Source organism: Pseudophryne corroboree, chromosome 8 (assembly GCF_028390025.1).
Source record: "Pseudophryne corroboree isolate aPseCor3 chromosome 8, aPseCor3.hap2, whole genome shotgun sequence".
NCBI classification, from domain to species: Eukaryota; Metazoa; Chordata; class Amphibia; order Anura; family Myobatrachidae; genus Pseudophryne; species Pseudophryne corroboree.
In genome coordinates, this window is record NC_086451.1 from 387910484 (window position 1) to 387934888 (window position 24405).

A 24405-nucleotide genomic window follows, 5' to 3' on the forward strand; every position below is an offset into this window, starting at 1 on the left:
AATCAAAACACACCAACAGATAAGTGAACATGCTGACAGAAGATGGCCGCTATCAGTCTGTGTCAAAGGTCATCATCGGCCTGTACTAACCCACTGTAGTGTCAGCTAGAAGTAGCCTGGCCTCTCCCCACAGGATCTCATCCAAACTGGAGCACTATGGCTGGACTGGTGCATGTGGTTCCCCCATAAGTCTGCTCCCAGTGCTGTTTTCCTATTTATCTGGGCAGAAGCAGTAACTATGCAAATGGTTCCATTTAAAGAGCTGTGAGATGTTCTGCATACACATGCACCTTACTACTTGCATATACACACGTGATGTGGAAACCTAACATCACACAGTAGGGCCTGATCCTGACGCAAAATGGACACATTATTTGCAGTGTGCAAGCATCCAAGGTGACTATTCGCATATATGTACACAAGGGTCAGCAGGATCTCCGATTTTGGCTCACTGGTAACGAGTTGTGTGCAATTAGAATTAGAATAACCTTGATAAAAACACATAGACAGGATTGTGGCTTATTCAGAGGTAAGTGTACGCAAAGGTGCGCCAATTTCAGGTGAATATTGTACTCCCGGAATAGAGCTGGTACAGATGCCTTCTGATAGTGATAATGGGTGCGTTCTCACTTCTGAATCTATAGGGTGGGGTGTGGCCACTAGGAACACGGGCAGAATGCATACCTCCCAACTGTCCCAATTTTTGCGGGACAGTCCTGCTTTTTGGGGGACTGTTCCGCTGTCTCGGCCGCGGTGTTCCGTGGTGGTGGTGGTGGGGGGCAGTTGGGAGGCTCCTGTCACTCTGCTTTGCTTAGTAGAGTAGCGGTGAATAGATGCATGCGCACAGTGTCTATTCAATAGAGACAGAGGGACTGGGGGGATGGTCAGCATCTCACAGAGCGCTGGCCATGCCCCCACAGTCACGAAAACATAGGCCATGCCCCTTTTTTGGGAGGGCGATGATCCCACCTTATGGATCCTTGATGTTGGGAGGTATGCGAATGCAAGCACGCAATGTGTCGGCACATGCAGGAGCTTTTTTTGCACCTTTGAATTAGTCCCTGAGTCTCTCAGAAGGAAAGCTAAGAAGAACTGATAAGTGGGACATACTCAGCACATCAATGTTTCATTAATAAGGATTGAGAGCGTACAATATTGGTGAAGTAAGCCGCTATCTTATACGTCTGTGCCTGGGATAGCTCAGTCTATGTCCTGGGGATGAATGTAAGAGATCTTTAGACTGAAATCAGTAATGTAACGGGCCCTCAGTGGGGTCACCAGGCACTGGCGTCACAAGGTGGGTGTGGCCAACACCCAGGTGTCACCCGCCGAGGGGTGACACCGAAGTGCCAGCTCCTGCTCAGTGACAGGAGCCAGGTGCTGCACTGTAACATTACGTGCAGCAACCTGGCTTCTGTCACCGTGTAGGAGCAGGCAACAGAGACACGCTGATCTCCGGGAGCAGCCCGGACCCCCGGAGTGACGAAAATGCGGGTCAGGGCGCTTAGCCACGCCCCTCCCGCAAAAGCCACGCCCCTCCCGAGGGTGACTGTGTAGCCACGCCCCCTCTTGTGAAGCCACTCCACTTCCACGCCCGCACCGGGTGCAAATGAGGTGAGTGACGCCTCTGTCAGCAGGTCTTCCACTTTAAACAAAGACACATTATTATTATTATTACTACATTTTCTCTGACGTCCTAGTGGATGCTGGGGACTCCGAAAGGACCATGGGGAACAGCGGCTCCGCAGGAGACTGGGCACAAAAGTAAAAGCTTTAGGACTACCTGGTGTGCACTGGCTCCTCCCCCTATGACCCTCCTCCAAGCCTCAGTTAGATTTTTGTGCCCGAACGAGAAGGGTGCATACTAAGGGGCTCTCCTGAGCTGCTTAGAGTAAAAGTTTAAAGTAGGTTTTTTATTTTCAGTGAGACCTGCTGGCAACAGGCTCACTGCACCGAGGGACTAAGGGGAGAAGAAGCGAACTCACCTGCGTGCAGAGTGGATTGGGCTTCTTAGGCTACTGGACATTAGTTACAGAGGGACGATCACAGGCCCAGCCATGGATGGGTCCCAGAGCCGCGCCGCCGGCCCCCTTACAGAGCCAGAAGACTGAAGAGGTCCGGAAAATCGGCGGCAGAAGACGTCCTGTCTTCAATAAGGTAGCGCACAGCACCGCAGCTGTGCGCCATTGCTCTCAGCACACTTCACACTCCGGTCACTGAGGGTGCAGGGCGCTGGGGGGGGCGCCCTGAGACGCAATAAAAACACCTTATTTGGCAAAAAATACATCACATATGGCTCCTGGGCTATATGGATGCATTTAACCCCTGCCAATTTTTCCTTAAAAAAGCGGGAGAAAGGCCGCCGAGAAGGGGGCGGAGCCTATCTCCTCAGCACACTGGCGCCATTTTTTCCTCACAGCTCCGTTGGAGGAAGGCTCCCTGACTCTCCCCTGCAGTCCTGCACTACAGAAACAGGGTAAAACAAGAGAGGGGGGGCACTAATTTGGCAGATAAATAGATACAGCAGCTATATCAGGGAAAAACACTTATATAAGGTTATCCCTATATATATATATAGCGCTCTGGTGTGTGCTGGCAAACTCTCCCTCTGTCTCCCCAAAGGGCTAGTGGGGTCCTGTCCTCTATCAGAGCATTCCCTGTGTGTGTGCTGTGTGTCGGTACTTTGTGTCGACATGTATGAGGAGGAAAATGGTGTGGAGGCGGAGCAATTGCCTGTGTTAGTGATGTCACCCCCTAGGGAGTCGACACCTGACTGGATGGTCTTATGGAAAGAATTATGTGATAGTGTCAGCACTTTACAAAAGACTGTTGACGACATGAGACAGCCGGCAAATCAGTTAATACCTGTACAGGCGTCTCAAACACCGTCAGGGGCTCTTAAGCGCCCGTTACCTCAGGTGGTCGACACAGACACAGACACGGACACTGACTCCAGTGCCGACGGTGAGGAAACAAACGTATTTTCCAGTAGGGCCACACGTTACATGGTCACGGCAATGAAGGAGGTTTTGAACATTTCTGATACTACAAGTACCACAAAAAAGGGTATTATGTGGGGTGTGAAAAAACTACCCGTAGTTTTTCCGGAATCAGATGAATTAAATGAGGTGTGTGATGAAGCATGGGTTTCCCCCGATAAAAAACTGCTAATTTCTAAGAAATTATTGGCATTATACCCTTTCCCGCCAGAGGTTAGGGCGCGTTGGGAAACACCCCCTAGGGTAGATAAGGCGCTCACACGCTTATCAAAACAAGTGGCGTTACCGTCTCCTGATACGGCCGCCCTCAAGGAACCAGCTGATAGGAAGCTGGAAAATATCCTAAAAAGTATATACACACATACTGGTATTATACTGCGACCAGCAATCGCCTCAGCCTGGATGTGCAGTGCTGGGGTGGCTTGGTCGGATTCCCTGACTGAAAATATTGATACCCTGGACAGGGACAATATATTATTGACTATAGAGCATTTAAAGGATGCATTTCTATATATGCGAGATGCACAGAGGGATATTTGCACTCTGGCATCAAGAGTAAGTGCGATGTCCATTTCTGCCAGAAGAGGATTATGGACACGACAGTGGTCAGGTGATGCGGATTCCAAACGGCATATGGAAGTATTGCCGTATAAAGGGTAGGAGTTATTTGGGGCCGGTTTATCGGACCTGGTGGCCACGGCAACGGCTGGGAAATCCACCTTTTTAGAATAATAAAATATTTCCTGTACACCACACACAGCGCAACAATGTCAGATGTTAGAGGGCCGCCCCACGACTAATTACCCCTGTCTAAATGCCTCTCTCCAGACACCACAAATACAAGCGAAAGAAAAAAATAATAGGAGTAGGAAATCACAAGGCGCCACCGATTCAGTATAAGGTACTATATTAAAATCATACGTCCCTTTTTTGTTGCTGAAATTTAATTTCATGCGTCCAGGTTTTCCCTCTTGTTCATTGGACAGATTTATCCATGGATATATAAAATCAGAGGGGAAAAACCATCATGTGCAGATAACATAACATTTATTTATAACATCATGCAAGATGTGAACAGATAGTAATATGAACAAGTAAAATACAGCAATAACAGCCACAGTGGATCCGCAAAATAATTACCAAATGGTCTGAGAACCCAGAAAAAGTTCTCAAACAAGCTCTTTACATCACCAGTGAACCACCCGGATCTGGAAAACTGGGAACAAGGATCTGGATCTTATTAGGCAGGATCTGCTGGATAAGGCTGGTGTAGATGATCAGATAGCCAACGCGTTTCAACTCCTTCCTGGAGTCTTTTTCAAGGCATAATGAACATAACAATACAGTGTCCTATTTAAATGTGTTAGTGGCCAATCATAATGTCCCATCTCGGCGGGATTATCCACACAATCTTGTTTTCCGTAGTCATGACTACCGCTCGTAGCGGATCGTCATTTCCGGTGTCCCTTCTTGCGGATCGTCACTTCCGGCGCGTCCGTGTACCGCATCCCGTAGTCATGGCTGCAGGGTAGCGTCCGGCGCGTCTGACATCGCTTCCGGTTACTTATCACTTCCGCCAAGTCCCCCGTGCGTAGATGACAAAAATTCAAAGTCCCGCACTGGATTACCGAGACCCGGAAATCCATTCCATATAGTATAGATGAGGGAATATGTGAAAGGTCCTTTATAAGACTATATCAACAGTTATAGTGCTGTAAAAAAATAAAATAAACAACGCACATTTAAAAAACAGAAACGGTGTTCCATTTCACCATTTAATGATGAAAAGGAAAAAAAAAACTAGCTTTTAAAACATCTCTAAAAACGACAGATAAAATCCTTATATATAAAACTCACAAACAAAACGATTCTGGAAGGAAAAGAAGGAGAAAAAGACCCCACCAAATTCCTAAATAAACCACTTTAATTCGAAATCTTTGTTCAGACCCATAGGATGAAGAGTCTGATCATCTACACCAGCCTTATCCAGCAGATCCTGCCTAATAAGATCCAGATCCTTGTTCCCAGTTTTCCAGATCCGGGTGGTTCACTGGTGATGTAAAGAGCTTGTTTGAGAACTTTTTCTGGGTTCTCAGACCATTTGGTAATTATTTTGCGGATCCACTGTGGCTGTTATTGCTGTATTTTACTTGTTCATATTACTATCTGTTCACATCTTGCATGATGTTATAAATAAATGTTATGTTATCTGCACATGATGGTTTTTCCCCTCTGATTTTATATATCCATGGATAAATCTGTCCAATGAACAAGAGGGAAAACCTGGACGCATGAAATTAAATTTCAGCAACAAAAAAGGGACGTATGATTTTAATATAGTACCATATACTGAATTGGTGGCGCCTTGTGATTTCCTACTCCTATTATTTTTTTCTTTCGCTTGTATTTGTGGTGTCTGGAGAGAGGCATTTAGACAGGGGTAATTAGTCGTGGGGCGGCCCTCTAACATCTGACATTGTTGCGCTGTGTGTGGTGTACAGGAAATATTTTATTATTCTACCATATATCTTTCTCTCAATTTTTCTGTGCTTAACATAGCAGCAATTATGTTTAAATACCGCGATCAGAGAAGATCGTTGCTCGATAATCTATTTAAAGATGAGGGCGAACATATTGACTTACTAGACGTTAGTTTAGAAAACATCATGAGGAAGCTTGAATTAACATTACTTAAAGAAAATAAAATCTGGTGGGAAACCGTGACGCTAGAAAAATATCTAGCTCACGATCTCATCCCAAGAGGTCTAAAAATCAACAAGAAGGGCTCCTTTGATACTGCCTCTGAGACCTTTAAAGATGAGTGGGACAGGATCATCAACGAGTGCTCCTTTGCCCTAATAAATCTTATCATCAGTGAGAGAAAAAAGGAACTCAGTGAACTAGATGATGAAATTAAAAAACATAAAGACCTTATTACCCCCTTTAGCGATATAACTGACTACAAAGAATTCGAGAATAGAATTGAGATTAACATCAAAAAACAAGAAAAGATCTTGGTAGATAGAAAGATAAGAAAATTTCTTAGGGATAAAAAAGAATCCAACATATCCGAGAAGGAGCCAATAGATATTGCTGACATATCAAATAATTATATAGATGACTGTTCTCCTGATAGACAGAGAACACCACAACGAAACATCGAACAAGAGTGGAGGAGGGTAAACTCCCACCAGAGAGGGAGACCCACCAGGAAGGATAAAAGAAGAGAAATTGATACACCAAATTTTAAAGGAGATAGATTTCTACCAAGAATCTACCAAAACAGGCGAGATAAACCAGGGAATTATCCATATCAACAAGGAAGATTTAGAAGGGATGAGGAGAATCGAAATAAGAACTATCAGGAAAGAGAGAAACATGAAGACCATCCCACTACTAGAAGAAATGGCGGGGAAGGACAGAGAGAAGAAAACGACTGGAGAACCAGAGAAGCCAGACCTACACAATGGAGGAATAGATATGGAGCTTTAAACGAAAGAAAGGGAAACCCACGTTTTTTAGACAAACGAGAGAGGACGACAAGGTGGAAGTAGGACATTTCAGGACCCACAGAGGAAAGAGAGGAGGGAAAAAGAAAGAAAGAAGACAATATACAAAAGAGAGACAGAAAAGAAGAAACCAGCTAAACAAAATAAAAAAGAGGGAGAATAAAAAACCTCTACCCATAGAAAATACATTAGGGTCTAATTCTGAGGGAATAGAAGTGGGAAAGGAAATTCAAGGTGTCAAAATCTTCAACATCAGCACACATGTATTAACAAAGCATGAAAAAAGTGTGCTGGAAAAGGGGCTGAAATATGCACCTTCTGCTTCTATTAACAAATTTGAAACATTTGTGGACATACATAAATTTGTCCGTAAACTTTGTATAAAGAAGTTTTTTGCGACTAAATCACTCATAGGAGATTTTGGCAAAGTGGAGATAACTAATCCAACACCATTCAAACCCAAGTCTGCCTTTTTTCCTGCCCATGTAAAGGGCAATTTTATCGAGACTTTCTGTGAGATGGTGCAGGAGGACCTTAGGAATATAAAACCTAGAGGATTCAAATGCAACCTCTCATATAAAGAAAGAACAGCCCTAAAAGAATTAAGATCCAATAAAGATCTAACGATCAAACCAGCCGACAAAGGCGGAGGAGTGGTGGTCATGAATAGTGAGTGGTACAGTAGAGAACTGGATCTACATGTAAAAGATCAAAGCCAATATTCCAAACTTAGAACTGACCCCACATCAAATATCGTCTCCAAGTTACAAACTCTACTGGAGCAATATAATACCATGGGGGTATTAGAAGACAGAGAAAAAGAATTTATTTTAAATTCAACTCCCACAGTCCCGACTCTATATCTGCTCCCCAAAGTGCACAAGGATGCAAAACATCCCCCAGGTCGACCTTTAGTGTCGGGGATTAATTCTGCTACAGCAAACTTATCAGAATATATTGATTTTTTTCTCCAACCGCTAGTACTAAATAACCCCTCCCACCTCAAAGATACAAAGGATGCTCTACTGTTTCTGTCTAACATCGAGTGGGAAGAGGATTTCGTGTTAATTACAGCCGACGTTAAATCACTCTACTCTATTATAGAACATGATGCGGGTATCCTGGCAACTAAAATCTCTTTGGAGACCAGTTCACTGAAGGAGGAGACTCAGAATTTCATCTTGGAGGGTATCAAGTTCATACTTACCAATAACTATTTTATCGTAGAGAACGATTATTATATCCAAAAGGTAGGCACAGCCATGGGCACCAGGTTCGCTCCCAGTTATGCCAACATTTTTATGGGCAAATGGGAATCGGATTTTGTTTTTAATAACAACCCATTTGGAGCGAACCTGGTGTCCTGGAGGCGTTACATCGATGACATTATATTTATATGGAGGGGAGACAGGTCATCTCTAGATTCTTTCTGTTCCTACATAAACAATAATTCCTTGAATATAAACCTTACGTACACTATAGATAAGGAGTCAGTAAATTTCCTAGACTTAACCATCTACGTCGAGAATAACCGCCTCCACACGAAGACCTTCACGAAAGATACGGATTCCCTGAGTTATATTCACATAGACAGTTGCCACCACTCCAACTGGCTAGACAGCATTCCTCAAGGGCAATTAAAACGCCTAAAAAGGAATTGTACAACGGAAGAGATGTACCAAGAACAAGCCAGCGGTCTACGAGAAAGACTTGAAAGAAGTGGATACAATCAAGAGAAAGTGCTACATGCCATACAGGAGGTCGACAAGATCGACAGGAAGGTCCTTTTAGAAGGAAATAAATCTAGACAATCGAACCAGGAAAAGTTCGAGTGGGCATTTGTCACAAGCTTCAATTCCCAATACAAATTACTAGAAAAATCAGTGAGAAGAAATTGGGATATATTAAAAAAGGACCCAATCATAGGAACATCACTACCGGCACATCCAAGATTCATTTATAAGAAGGCTCCTAACCTGAGAAAGACACTGGTTAAAAGCTATTTACCGCCTAAAAAACGAGATACAAGAATAGCAACACAGGGTTTCCATCGCTGTGGAGCCTGCATTGGATGTAGGGAAATCCCTAGCGATGGATCCAAGAAATTAGAATCTATCTGTATCAATGGGTATACAGTTAAAATTCTGGATTTCATCACATGTAATACAAAGAACGTGGTATATTTTATCCAGTGTATATGTAACCTTTTTTACATTGGACGCACCACCCGACCCCTTAAGATTCGCCTCAGTGAACATTGCAGGAATATTAAAAAAGGCCTTGACACACACGCACTGTCAAACCATTTTAAATCTAAACATGAATGTTCTACTAGAGGAATTGTAAAGTTCGCAGCTATAAAAATAGTGAAAAATAATCAGCGTCAGAGAGACAGTGCAACGCTGCTAGCTAAAAATGAGATGCAACTCATATATGAATGTAATACTCTTCATCCTATGGGTCTGAACAAAGATTTCGAATTAAAGTGGTTTATTTAGGAATTTGGTGGGGTCTTTTTCTCCTTCTTTTCCTTCCAGAATCGTTTTGTTTGTGAGTTTTATATATAAGGATTTTATCTGTCGTTTTTAGAGATGTTTTAAAAGCTAGTTTTTTTTTTTTTTTTTCCTTTTCATCATTAAATGGTGAAACGGAACACCGTTTCTGTTTTTTAAATGTGTGTTGTTTATTTTATTTTTTTACAGCACTATAACTGTTGATATAGTCTTATAAAGGACCTTTCACATATTCCCTCATCTATACTATATGGAATGGATTTCCGGGTCTCGGTAATCCAGTGCGGGACTTTGAATTTTTGTCATCTACGCACGGGGGACTTGGCGGAAGTGATAAGTAACCGGAAGCGATGTCAGACGCGCCGGACGCTACCCTGCAGCCATGACTACGGGATGCGGTACACGGACGCGCCGGAAGTGACGATCCGCAAGAAGGGACACCGGAAATGACGATCCGCTACGAGCGGTAGTCATGACTACGGAAAACAAGATCGTGTGGATAATCCCGCCGAGATGGGACATTATGATTGGCCACTAACACATTTAAATAGGACACTGTATTGTTATGTTCATTATGCCTTGAAAAAGACTCCAGGAAGGAGTTGAAACGCGTTGGCTATCTGATCATCTACACCAGCCTTATCCAGCAGATCCTGCCTAATAAGATCCAGATCCTTGTTCCCAGTTTTCCAGATCCGGGTGGTTCACTGGTGATGTAAAGAGCTTGTTTGAGAACTTTTTCTGGGTTCTCAGACCATTTGGTAATTATTTTGCGGATCCACTGTGGCTGTTATTGCTGTATTTTACTTGTTCATATTACTATCTGTTCACATCTTGCATGATGTTATAAATAAATGTTATGTTATCTGCACATGATGGTTTTTCCCCTCTGATTTTATATATCCATGGATAAATCTGTCCAATGAACAAGAGGGAAAACCTGGACGCATGAAATTAAATTTCAGCAACAAAAAAGGGACGTATGATTTTAATATAGTACCATATACTGAATTGGTGGCGCCTTGTGATTTCCTACTCCTATTATTTTAATCCACCTTTTTACCCCAGGTCACCTCTCAGCAGAAAAAGATACCGTCTTTTCAGGCTCAGTCCTTTCGTCCCCATAAGGGCAAGCGGGCAAAAGGCCACTCATATCTGCCCCGGGGCAGAGGAAGGGGAAAAAGACTGCAGCAGACAGCCTCTTCCCACGAACAGAAGCCCTCCCCCGCTTCTGCAAAGTCCTCAGCATGACGCTGGGGCCTTACAAGCGGACTCAGGCACGGTGGGGGCCCGTCTCAAGAATTTCAGCGCGCAGTGGGCTCACTCGCAAGTGGACCCCTGGATCCTGCAGGTAGTATCTCAGGGGTACAAATTGGAATTCGAGACGTCTCCCCCTCGCCGGTTCCTGAAGTCTGCTTTACCAACGTCTCCCCCCGACAGGGAGGCGGTATTGGAAGCCATTCACAAGCTGTATTCCCAGCAGGTGAAAATCAAGGTACCCCTCCTACAACAGGGAAAGGGGTATTATTCCACGCTGTTTGTGGTACCAAAGCCGGACGGCTCGGTGAGACCTATTTTAAATCTGAAATCCTTGAACACTTACATAAAAAGGTTCAAGTTCAAGATGGAGTCACTCAGAGCAGTGATAGCGAACCTGGAAGAAGGGGACTATATGGTGTCTCTGGACATCAAGGATGCTTACCTCCATGTCCCAATTTGCCCTTCTCACCAAGGGTACCTCAGGTTTGTGGTACAGAACTGTCACTATCAGTTTCAGACGCTGCCGTTTGGATTGTCCACGGCACCCCGGGTCTTTACCAAGGTAATGGCCGAAATGATGATTCTTCTTCGAAGAAAAGGCGTCTTAATTATCCCTTACTTGGACGATCTCCTGATAAGGGCAAGGTCCAGAGAACAGTTAGAGGTCGGAGTAGCACTATCTCAAGTAGTACTACGACAGCACGATTGGATTCTAAATATTCCAAAATCGCAGCTGATTCCGACGACACGTCTGCTGTTCCTAGGGATGATTCTGGACACAGTACAGAAAAAGGTGTTTCTCCCGGAGGAGAAAGCCAGGGAGTTATCCGACCTAGTCAGGAACCTCCTAAGACCAGGCCAAGTGTCAGTGCATCAATGCACAAGGGTCCTGGGAAAGATGGTGGCTTCTTACGAAGCGATTCCATTTGGCAGATTCCACGCAAGAACTTTTCAGTGGGATCTGCTGGACAAATGGTCCGGATCGCATCTTCAAATGCATCAGCGGATAACCCTGTCTCCAAGGACAAGGGTGTCTCTCCTGTGGTGGTTACAGAGTGCTCATCTCCTAGAGGGCCGCAGATTCGGCATTCAGGATTGGGTCCTGGTGACCACGGATGCCAGCCTGAGAGGCTGGGGAGCAGTCACACAGGGAAGAAATTTCCAGGGCTTGTGGTCAAGCATGGAAACGTCACTTCACATAAATATCCTGGAACTAAGGGCCATTTACAATGCCCTAAGTCAGGCAAGGCCTCTGCTTCAGGGTCAGCCGGTGTTGATCCAGTCGGACAACATCACGGCAGTCGCCCACGTAAACAGACAGGGCGGCACAAGAAGCAGGAGGGCAATGAAGGAAGTTGCAAGGATTCTTCGCTGGGCGGAAAATCATGTGATAGCACTGTCAGCAGTGTTCATTCCGGGAGTGGACAACTGGGAAGCAGACTTCCTCAGCAGACACGATCTCCACCCGGGGGAGTGGGGACTTCACCCAGAAGTCTTCCACATGATTGTGAACCGTTGGGAAAAACCAAAGGTGGACATGATGGCGTCCTGCCTCAACAAAAAACTGGACAGATATTGCGCCAGGTCAAGGGATCCTCAGGCAATAGCTGTGGACGCTCTGGTAACACCGTGGGTGTACCAGTCAGTGTATGTGTTCCCTCCTCTGCCTCTCATACCCAAGGTACTGAGAATCATAAGAAGGAGAGGAGTAAAGACTATACTCGTGGCTCCGGATTGGCCAAGAAGGACTTGGTACCCGGAACTTCAAGAGATGCTCACGGAAGACCCGTGGCCTCTACCTCTAAGAAAGGACCTGCTCCAGCAGGGACCATGTCTGTTCCAAGACTTACCGCGGCTGCGTTTGACGGCATGGCGGTTGAACGCCGGATCCTGAAGGAAAAAGGCATTCCGGATGAAGTCATCCCTACCCTGATCAAAGCCAGGAAGGATGTAACTGTGCAACATTATCACCGTATTTGGCGTAAATATGTTGCGTGGTGTGAGGCCAGGAAGGCCCCTACAGAGGAATTTCAACTGGGTCGTTTCCTGCATTTCCTGCAAACAGGACTGTCTATGGGCCTAAAATTAGGGTCCATTAAGGTTCAAATTTCGGCCCTGTCGATATTCTTCCAAAAAGAACTAGCTTCAGTTCCTGAAGTTCAGACGTTTGTCAAGGGGGTACTGCATATACAGCCTCCTTTTGTGCCTCCAGTGGCACCTTGGGATCTCAATGTAGTTTTGGGATTCCTAAAATCACATTGGTTTGAACCACTCACCACTGTGGACTTAAAATATCTCACATGGAAAGTGGTAATGCTGTTAGCCCTGGCTTCAGCCAGGCGTGTATCAGAATTGGCGGCTTTATCCTATAAAAGCCCTTACCTAATTTTCCATACGGATAGGGCAGAATTGAGGACTCGTCCTCAATTTCTCCCTAAGGTGGTTTCAGCATTTCACTTAAACCAGCCTATTGTGGTGCCTGCGGCTACTAGGGACTTGGAGGATTCCAAGTTGCTGGACGTAGTCAGGGCCCTGAAAATATATGTTTCCAGGACGGCTGGAGTCAGAAAATCTGACTCGCTGTTTATTCTGTATGCACCCAACAAACTGGGTGCTCCTGCTTCTAAGCAGACGATTGCTCGTTGGATTTGTAGTACAATTCAGCTTGCACATTCTGTGGCAGGCCTGCCACAGCCAAAATCTGTAAAAGCCCATTCCACACGGAAAGTGGGCTCATCTTGGGCGGCTGCCCGAGGGGTCTCGGCCTTACAACTTTGCCGAGCAGCTACTTGGTCAGGGGCAAACACGTTTGCTAAATTCTACAAATTTGATACCCTGGCTGAGGAGGACCTGGAGTTCTCTCATTCGGTGCTGCAGAGTCATCCGCACTCTCCCGCCCGTTTGGGAGCTTTGGTATAATCCCCATGGTCCTTTCGGAGTCCCCAGCATCCACTAGGACGTCAGAGAAAATAAGAATTTACTTACCGATAATTCTATTTCTCATAGTCCGTAGTGGATGCTGGGCGCCCATCCCAAGTGCGGATTGTCTGCAATACTTGTACATAGTTATTGTTACAAAAATCGGGTTATTATTGTTGTGAGCCATCTTTTCAGAGGCTCCTCTGTTATCATGCTGTTAACTGGGTTCAAATCACAAGTTGTACGGTGTGATTGGTGTGGCTGGTATGAGTCTTACCCAGGATTCAAAATCCTTCCTTATTGTGTACGCTCGTCCGGGCACAGTATCCTAACTGAGGCTTGGAGGAGGGTCATAGGGGGAGGAGCCAGTGCACACCAGGTAGTCCTAAAGCTTTTACTTTTGTGCCCAGTCTCCTGCGGAGCCGCTATTCCCCATGGTCCTTTCGGAGTCCCCAGCATCCACTACGGACTATGAGAAATAGAATTATCGGTAAGTAAATTCTTATTTTATTGATAGGCCGCCACAAGTGGTTTGCCGCACCATACATATGACACACATTAGAACAATACAGGGTACACAGAACCTAACATTACAGTAACAGAATAACTAAAAGAGAGCACAGGTAACAATTAGCAGCACAGTTCTCAGTACTCACTGCAGCCGAGATGTAAGGAAGCCAAGGAGGAATCGGCGTACTACTAGGGGTGGACAGCCGTTGGAAGAGATGAACAGTAGTATGCTTAGCAGGGACGTGCGTGCAAGCGCGCGCACAAGCCAGGGGCGCATGTGCCGCGTACGGGGCGCGTGGGTACTAAAGAGAGGGGAGTGCCGCAAGTCATGGGGGCGTGGACTCGTGGCACGCCTCCATTTCTATGGAGATAGCAGAGGAGGCGGGGGAGCGGCCGGAGCAGAGAGCCGGAGGCTAGCTCTCTGCCTGACAGGAGCGACCCACCAGCCCATCGGCCCTTCTGGCATTAGCCAGAAGTGCCAGATGGGCAGTACGACCCTGATGCTGAGTAAGGGTGAGCTGTAATTGAACTGCAAGAGGGCTGTGAGAACAGGAGGGAAAAGGGCCCTGCTCCAAGGAGCTTGCAATCTACGGGGATGAGGGAAAACTTAGGGGCTCAGTCCAACCCTGTTGGAAACGATTTACAGTCTTTTGCTGTAGTCATGTCTGCAACTATATGCTAATTCTGCGATCAGCCCTACCCCTGGTGTACAGCCGCGCGTCTGACTGTTCAAGGAATGGGACACCCACTTTATGTGACTTTGGGCCTAATTCAGACCTGATCGCTAGCAAGCGATTTATGCGCTGCTGCAATCAGATAGTGGCCGCCTACAGGGGGAGTGTATTTTAGCTGTGCAAGTGTGCGAACGCATGTGTAGCAGAGCTGTACAAACAGATTTTGTGCAGTCTCTGCGCAGCCCAGGACTTACTCAGCCGCTGCGATCACATCAGCCTGTCCGGGATCGGAACTGACGTCAGGAACCCTCCCTGTAAACACATGGACACGCCTGCGTTTTTCCAGACACTCCATGAAAACGTTATGTTGAAACACGCAAACGCCTTCTACCTGTCAACCTCCTTGCGATCGCCCGTGCGAACTGATCCGTCGCACAAACCCATCGCTGAGCGGCGATCCACTTTGTACCCGTGCATAGCAATGCGCAGTTTGGACCTGATCGCCTGCTGTGTAAAAACGCACAGCAGCGACCAGGTCTGAATTACCCCCTTTAGGTGATGCTCGGTGTGGCTTTAGATGCTACCATTAGAGGCATCATCAAAACTATCACCAGCCTCATGCTAGGTGCAGAATCAGAGTATAGCCTCCAATGTAGGTAATTAAAGGACCCTTTTATCATTCTATATTTATGGCTATATCGGGTGTTTTCGGGGGCTAGCCGCAAATATTACGTATCCCCCGAATGTAAAATGGAGGGACAGCAGCAGATATCGGAGATACCTGCTGGGATCCCTCCTTTGCAGCAGGCAGCTGCATCCCCCATAGGTTTCTATGGGAGATGTGATGCTGCCCGATTTACCAATATCTGGAATGCAATGCATTCCGGATATTGGCTACCGTGCCCATTGTAGCCTATGGGCTACAGATCGCATTGCTGGCCGGGCAGAGTGTTCCCCACGAACAATCACCGGAAGTGGCCCCTGTGCTTATGCAGGCGAAGCATCCCTGGCAGCCGCCACAGTGCACTTCAGGGGCGGGCTCCTTTTGGAGTCCCTGTCCTTGCTTGTGCACAATAATACATCCGGGGATAGGATAGCACATTGCAATGCGATCCTGTGCAGTAAGATCCCACCCAGATCGCATTCAATATGTAATCCATGATAAATGAGCCCCTATGAACCTGAGATCGCAACTAGTTATGTGACACACCTGCAACACGCCCGTCAGGCAGTGCATCACTGTGCGGTCTGTTTGGTGCAACATGCGCGATTACAAAAAACAAATATTCGATTAGCACCCCCTGATCTCCCGTCACTTTAGACAGGACACCAGGCGCACATAAAGAAATGAATTGCCCCCTTTATCTACTTAGACACATTTACAGTTGGAAAAAAAAAATCATCCATTTGCCAGAATCAGGCCCTAAGTGAACGGATATCACCTTGCAGCACACCAGCGTCAGGAGGTGAGAATACAGGAATAGGATGAGGGAATATGCAGCCCCCTAGTGACACAGACTATTTACACTGTCAATACAAGACATTATGGGGGATATTCAAATGTTAGAAAAGTCAGTTGGGTGTCTGTTTTTTCCTGTCTATTATATAGGAAAAAACAGACACCCAACTGACTTTTCAAACATTTGAATTCGCCCTTATATGTCATACTTAACATTCATATCTAACATTCAGCCAATCAGATGCTGATCAGCATATTTTGCACCAGAGGTTGTGTACCCCCAAGAAGAGCATATCCTTGGTTACATAATCACACAATAACTATCCGTGACCTGTGCTTGGCCACCCTTTACCATTCCCGCTCTTCCTCTCGTCAGCGCCTCTGACTACATATGGACAGAGGTATGAGCTTTCTTTTACCTCTTTCAGATTGCAAATGCCGGGTCACACTCAGGAATTGGAAACAGGTCCTTCCCAGGTGCGACCCGGCAGTGGACCCTGAGAACTGGCTTCCCGACCCAGCAATATACCGTGTCGATACCGGGTTATTTGTGCGTTCAGAAAGGGGTCTTTGTGAGCATGTGTGGTACAGAAAGGCATGCTTTATGCAAAAGCATCCAACTCTACATGAACCACTATATGATCTATGCTTCTGTTCCCTGAAAACATAAGCTGAAGTCACACAGCACTGTTGTTGTTCTGTGTGTACCCTGACTGTGTCCTGTTATGGAGAAAGATATGCAATACAGATGACTGTAGGGGAGATTGTCACACTCTCACCTGTCGGGGTGTGCCAGGTCTAGTAGGGTGCGGCACTGCCGGGACAGTTGAGCGATTGTCTCCTCGTAGTTCTCAATGGTCTGTTCCACCATAAGGTGCTTCTTTAGGAGTTGCAGGGTGCTCTGCTCATCCTGATGTGACAGAAAGGCTTTGTTACATATTTGATAAAAAATATCAACACTCAAACCTTGGGGACCACAGATTTACAGGTAGACTACACACACAAGCTATGTTTTCCTTGCCCTAGTAGACCAGCATGCAGTATGGCGAGGACCTGCACCATTCTTGACATACTGGCCACAGCCAGCAACTCACCACTTCCCTCTCCTCCCACTCTCTCAGTGACCCACTACAATCTAGTTTACTTTCACAAATGGCCCTTACTAAGGTCACTAATGATTTCCTCACTGACAAATCCAATAGTCCTTTTTCTCTGTACATCCTCCTTGACCTGTCTGTTGAATGTTATACTGTGGACCGCCCTCTACTACTTCAAATAATCCACTCCTTCAGTCTCCATGACTCTGTCATCTTATGGTTTACCTACCACTGCTCTGTCTCTTCCTCTGACTTCACTTCCCCTCTCTTTCTCTCTCTACCTGTTGTTGATCCCCTAGGGTCTGTTTCTGGTCCTCTTCTTTTCTTCCTTTACACCTCTTCACTTGGAGATCTCATCAGCTCCTTCAGTCTCCAATACGACCTCTAAGCTGATGACACCCAAATTTACCTGTTTCCATCTATCCCTTCTCATGCCTGTGTCTTTCTGCAGTCTCCTCCCGGATGTCCCAGCACTTTCTCAAACTATATATTTCCAAAACCAAACTTATTGTATAACCCCTATGCAGGAAACCCTCACCTCCTCTCCTCTGCTATTTGGTGACATAACCATCCTCACCTCTACCCCCAAGTCTCTTGCCTGGACTCAATCTTCCAATCATGCGGTTTCCACCTCCACAATATCTCTAGAATTAGACCCTTTCTTACCACTGATGCAACCAAAACTTTCAGTCATGCATTTGTCATTTCCCATTTGGACTACAGCAACCTCCTTCTGTCTGTCCTTCTGCTCACCCGCTCCTCCCAACTTCTTTCTCTCCTTACTGCTTACTTCTCCTGGCATTCTGCATCAGTCTCAGCCCTCTGCAACTGCTTCACTGGCTCCCCTTCCATGTAAGAGTGCAGTTCATTCTCAGCACCTTCACATATAAAGCCCTCAGTGGCTCCACTTCCTCCTAAATCTCCAACCGTATTCCTATTTGTTCACACTCCTTCCTGCCCTCTCCGCTCCACCACTGACCATCACCGCAACACTGGTCTTCTCCTCTCTCTGTCCTGCATCCAAGTTTTCTCCTGTGCTGTGCCATTACCTCAGCCCTGCGGACTCTCGCTAAGCAGCAACTGCCCAATCAGTAAGCAGCAGGTGACAGGTGAATGGGCAACCTGCAGCAACTGCCCAATCAAATTCATGTACTGTCAGTATCCAATGTTTGCCTGTGCTTGTGAGAGTGCTTGGAGAAGGAGGGGCATTCTATGGAGGAGAAGCTAAGATAAAAGTGTTATTAAAAGAGGATGAGAATACCTTAGCAATAACATGGGTGATCATACTCTAACCTCTTTTCACCTAATACATGTTGACTAATTACTGGAAGCAAGTTATCTGGCTGTAAACTTTCATTCCACGTGTGGAAGGCACTGTCCTATATTCAGCATGTGACTGCTAGCAGAGGCATCTCAGAAAGCAGATGTGCATGAATTACTGCCTTGTAAGTTCTCACCTTCCCCTTGTCGTTGTTCATCATGACGAGTTCCTGCTCACTCAGCCACGTCTCCACCTCGCCCACATCAAAGTAATATTGCTGCACCTGGTAGTTGATATCCAAGATCTGCTGCCTTCTCTCTGTCTCCTCCCGCAGCATATTCCACATCTCCCGTAGGCTCTCATACCCCATACGTACGCCCTCTGCCTCCGGACTTCGGATACCAGCAATGGTCCCCGCTCGCTCCAAGATGTCATCCACTCGCGGGGAGTGTACCTGGATCTCTCGCCTCAGGTTCTGGTAAGAACAGGACAGAGGAATTGCCATATAGCAAAAACAAACCAATACAGCAAACAAACTAATAAAGCGTGATGGGAAGAGAGAAGAGGACCAACACCAATGCAAACAAGTCATATAAAACAGAAGCAATACTAAGTGAACAATAAAAATGAATGCTAATAACATACTGTCCAGTAGACATAGAGACGCCTCAGTAAATTGATGCAGTATCAAAGGTAACCTAATGCAATGCCAATGGCCAATGGGACAAATACAGACACAAGACCATTCCTCCTACCTATAGATAAAACAAACCCAGTAGAATCAAGAACACTTTACTGGCTAATTCCCCTAACTGTGCGGAGTTTGTATATTCTCCCCATAGTTGCGTGGGCTTCCTCCGGGTACTCCGGTTTCCTCCCAAAATCCAAAAATATACTGGTAGGTTAATTGGCTCCCAACAAAAATTAACCCTAGCGTGAATGTGTCTGTGTGTACATGTGGTAGGGAATATAGATTGTAAGCTCCACTGGGGCAGAGACTGATGTGAATGGGCAAATATTCTCTGTAAAGCGCTGCGGAACATGTGTGCGCTATATAAATAACTGGTAATAATAATTCCAACCAAAAAAGAATCTCCAGTTTTGTGTGAGCTATCTTCCATCCGAGATGACTTTACCCAGCTGACCTCGTGTTGTCAGTGGCCTACAGACTGCCGGTATGAAAGAAAGACTGGGTCGGCAGGAGAGTGGTAGATATAAAGAAAGGTCTTGGCTAAAAAAATAGCATTAAGGGCAACATGTACAGTAGTTAGGGGCACTTGGCAGAGCGAGATTAGGACAACAGGGACTTAAGGTGGGTACACATTAGACGACGTGCTCTACGAGCGACGTTGCGTAGTGTTTCCCATCCCGGGCCAGGGCGGTCGGTGGCAGGACGTACACACTGAGCGATATGATGACCATATTGCTCAGTGACGTCACGCAGTGGCCGGGCCATGTAGACAGCTCTTGGACGACAGTCCAAATTGAGCTGCAAGCACCGCCGACAGTGAGGGTCGTTAACGACCCGCGGGGCCGCGCATCGCTGCTCGGCGGTGGCATACACACTTGCCGAGAAAGTGAGTGACGTCGCTCAGGAAGGGTGAAAATGAGAAGCGTCACTCATTTTCTCGGCAGGTGTGTATGCACCTTAAGGCTACATAATGGTTTGTGTCCCCCTCCACCTCCGCGTGTCACAAAAGTAAGCAAAATATCAAAATGGTTTAGGGTAACCTGGGCCACCGAGTGCCCGCTGGGTCCTTAGCGGCAGTCTAGCTTGCCTAATGGATGTCATTGCTACTTGACTCTAGGCAGGGTAAGAGAGACAGATCTGCTCTAGCTAATCACTGTGCATTGCACTAGTGGTTTGTGACTCTTTACTATCTTTTTTTCCCATTAACCTGTCAAGGGAAACTCAGCGCGGTTCTGGGCAAGTCTATTCCACAGTGGATATCAATGCTGCTCTGGGGTCAAGAGTTTCCTTCTAAGCAGCATGTCTGTGTGTTGTTTGTATGTTCTCCAAGTGTTTCAGAAGGGTTTTCCTAGCTTCCTTCTACACATCATAGATATACTGGTGAGTTAATTAGCTAGTGTGGGCGTTTGTATGATAGGAATAGAGATTGCAAGGTCTACTGGGACCAGGACAGAGCTGTATGATTAAATATTTCCTTTAAAAGCTTGACTTAATATGTAGATGCTATATAAATAAAGGTTAATGATAAAATAGTGTTCCTTATAGGAAGAGGCTGGGAGGGCATGCTGCACATTCTGTGTAGGAGATAACACATGCATTACCTGGGTTTTCTTGATGAGCTGCTGCACGGACTGTAAGCTGCTCCCGTGTTCTTTAGTCATAGCGAGAGGAAGCCTCTCCTGTACCCAGGACTGTCAGAGATGGAATTCAGATGGCATTAATAGTGATACAAGGGAAGTGATGTTAGCACAGTGCTGAACCACAGCGATAGCTCATATCACCATACAAGACAAGGGTCGCCTGAAATGCTCTTACATAGTACCTGTCACTGATGAGTGACATTTGCAGTGATCACTTAGACATCTGTGACTGTTCCATGGTTTACATTAATCTATAGGACAAGGGTTTTATATCGACATGTGGGGTATTCCTGCACAAACAGAAAGCAGTCGTCATGTACTCACAATTTCATCTTCCAGGTCCCGGGTGACTTGATGAACTTCTTTGGAGGCCAGAAGAATCCGTCTTCTTTCTTTCAGGGGCTCGATCAGTCGCACGATCCTAGTGCCAACCTCATTCTGCTTCTCGCTCACAGCCTCTTGGCTCACCACATCCAGCGGGAGAGACGCCATCTGTGCCTGCAGCACCCCCACCTCCTTGTACCATTCCTCCATCTGAGACTCCATTGTCTGCATCAAGGGAGCAAATTCAGAGCCAAGAATCTTGGAGGACATCTCTGGGCCATCAATACACTACAGGCAGTGGTTCCCATACTCCTCTTTCACGGCACCCTAACAGTCCATGTTTTAAGGCTATCCATGGTTGACCACAGTCTGTTAAATGAAAACGACTGATGTACTAAGTAAGTTACCCATGCTGGAGTACGGCTATCCTTACAACCAGGACTGTCTTGGTGCCTTGAAGACGGCGTTTGGGAAACACTGCTTACAGGGCAGATTTAATAAAACTTCTATAAAGAAAACAATGGTAGTGTTGCCCATAGGAACCAATCCGATTGTAGCTATGATAGATCTAATACTTTCTAGCACATGATAGCTATAATCTAATTGGTTCTTATAGGCAACACCTCTACTTTTTCTTTTTGGAATTTTTGATACAACTACCCCTACGGGTCATTTAGCAATGCAAAGCAGTGGGTCCAACGCATAAATGTCATTTTCTGCCTGTTCTTACAGAAGAGCAGACGTGTACAACGGGGTGCATGGATTGGGGGCCAAGATAGCAGCGCTGGCGGTGGTGCAAAACCGTGCATGAACTGGGAAGGCGGAAGCCTTTATTGCTAATTGCAAGAATCCACCTACTTAAGTGCCCATGTGCCAACAGGGAGAATCTGTCTTGTGAATGTGATTATTTTAATGAGATTGAAGGTTGCATGAGTATTTCTTTTACCCTACGCAGAAAGGACTTATTTCTGTTTATACATCCTTGCTGGTGGTGGAGGCAGTCTACACTGTCAATGGGGTGCCTCCTGTACCTTCCAGGGATACTCTTCTCCAGGCAACTGTATAAAAACATCCAACGTCCCACGTTGTCTGGGGTGCTAATGCACAGGCATATAGCCCTCACCCACATAGTATATGGTTAGTATACAGATGTGTCCTCGTACACTATTGTCGCAGCCGCGCCAAACAGCCCTTCATGGTGCATCAGGTTCCGCGCGACTTGGCTCATGTCTTTTTGTGCGAATGGGCATCTTAGTCACAATGCGATGCGGCAAAACCGCAGTGATTAATCTGACGTGCAACACTTGTACATCTGTGTGCGAATGAGTCTGAATCTGTACATGAAGTGCTGCGATGCAGCAGCTGTAGCCTATTTTCCCGCCAAGTTCTGTTGGGCTTCATCTGAGACTTTGTACCGATTTGTGTGTGGTTAGTCACAGCCCGGCATCTGGTAGTATATGGGAGCAATGACAATCAACCAATTGCTCCCAAATACAGAAAATGGTGGACACATTGATTAAATCCATTTGATTTAACATTTTTCGTGTGTGTGTGTGTGTGTGACATACTTGCCTACCTGACCCTCTCCATGAGGGAGAAAAAGGTCTGTTCCTGGACTTTCGTGGTAATGTATGATTGCCATCACCTGTGGTGAAACACCTTTCTTATCAATTAACTAGCTCACCACGGGTGATGGCAATCATACATTACCAGGAAAGTCCAGGAACAGAGCATTTTCTCCCTCATGGAGAGGGTCAGGTAGGCAAGTATGGGTGTGTGTGTGTGTGTGTGTGTGTGTGTGTGTGTGTGTGTGTGTGTGTGTGTGTGTGTGTGTGTGTAGCTTTCGGCTACATTGCTCATTGTGCATAAAGACATTCCTCCTCCAAGCTGCACCACAGAGACATAAAATGTGTCCCATAGGGTAGAACAATGCATTTTCGGGACTCGTGCCAAAAGAGAGCCTCTTGTAAGCATGTGCCTGCACCGCTCATAAGATGACGTGCAGGGTCCTTTGGTAGTGCTGCGGGTGCACTCTTTGCACCCAGGGGAGTTCCCCTGCTGTGTCTTACTAAAGCAGTTTTCCCCATATCCAGTCCTCAGCTCATGTTTTCAGGATTTCTTTAGTCATGCCCTGGTCACTTAGGGTCTAATTCAGACTGGATCGCTGCAGCGGCGGCGATCGCAGTCTGAAGCCCTTTGCGGAGTGCGCTCGTGCAGCGGGCGCACAGCGCGTGTGCACCCCAGCGAGATGCTAACAGCATCTCAGGACTGCGATCACTTCTGTTTGATTGACAGGCCGAGGCGGTCGTGTGGCAGGAGGGGGCGTGTTAACGGCGTTAGAACGGACCGTTGCAGGGGCAGGCCTCGGCATCTGTGTGACATCACATGCAGCCGCTGCGACCCAAGACGCGGCGGGTAGCCGCCTGCCAGTGCAGCTAGGTTGCGCAGGCATAGAGCTACTCGCCGAGTGCGAAAGCATCACCGCTGTGCGATGCTTTTGCATCCTTGCGGGGGCAAGGGGCTTAGGGCCGGACATGCGGGGCGGACTAGACCTGTGCTGGGCGTCCCCCCGCACGTCAGAGAAACTGATTGTAGATGTGCTAAATTTATCACATCTACGATCAGATCTGAATTACCCCCCTTAGTCCACTTGGCTGGGTCAGTAATTATCCCACCTGTTTCCACAGACAGAAATCCTGAAAACATGAGCTGTTGGGGGTACATGAGGACCGGATTTGCGTAGACACTGCACTTGATGAATGACCGCTCTGAGGTGATGCAAAATTCATATCCTGTGCAGGGTGAAAATGATGGTGTGGAAGATATACCTTTGAAATATGTGCGTCTGACACACATTTATCTTATTTCCAGATGTAAGCTCTGTAAGGTGAAAGTTTATTTCTGCACCGTGCCACACAACCAGGGACACGGGTGTACTTACTACACGCATTGCAGGAAACAACCTCACCCTACCGACTCCTTCCATCAGCTGCTGCAATATGCTGACGCTCTGCAATCCCTGCCACCTTGCTCTGCATACTCATGCACTTTGGTGGAGATCACTGGCTTTGCACTTGGTAAATGACCTCCCCTGTTAGGAGCAGTCCAGTACATGAAAATATAAGAGGCTATAATAAGATACAGTGGAGGGAACACTGTGGGCACTGTCCTCTAGTGACCTCCACTTATAAACTATCTGGAAGGATCTCATGAAAGACTTTCTGTAGAAGAAAAGCAGTATTGAACCATGACAGCGGAGATGGCAGTGGAAGGACTCCGGAACCAGGAGAAGAGGAGAGGAGAGTAGAAATGAAAGGATGTAACAAATACACACACAAAAACTACTGTACCGAGAATCAGGCAATGGGCTGGGAAGAAACTGCACTGTGATGTTGGGATGGACACTTGTCTGCGTCATGCTGTTAAAAAGGGAAAATGAGGTGAATGATGCGCATGAGGACGTAGACAGCTGAATTCTGTACTGTGACGTAAGTGTACCTTCCCGAGATGTGGAATGTAAGCTGTGCCTGGAACACGGGATGTAGTAAA

The 24405-nt window shown here is 46.4% G+C and overlaps 1 protein-coding gene across 1 annotated transcript in view; it reads right to left on the reverse strand.

Annotated features, from left to right (window-relative positions):
* The window catches only part of SPTBN4 (spectrin beta, non-erythrocytic 4), a 331378-nt gene that overhangs the window by 47706 nt on the left and 259267 nt on the right, over positions 1-24405 (reverse strand). The window contains exons 23-26 of the mRNA XM_063937686.1: positions 20857-21081; positions 20494-20583; positions 18398-18676; positions 16623-16753 (exon numbers count right to left, since the gene is read on the reverse strand). Coding sequence (XP_063793756.1) covers positions 16623-16753; positions 18398-18676; positions 20494-20583; positions 20857-21081 — 725 coding nt within the window. The remainder of the gene's footprint in view (positions 1-16622; positions 16754-18397; positions 18677-20493; positions 20584-20856; positions 21082-24405) is intronic.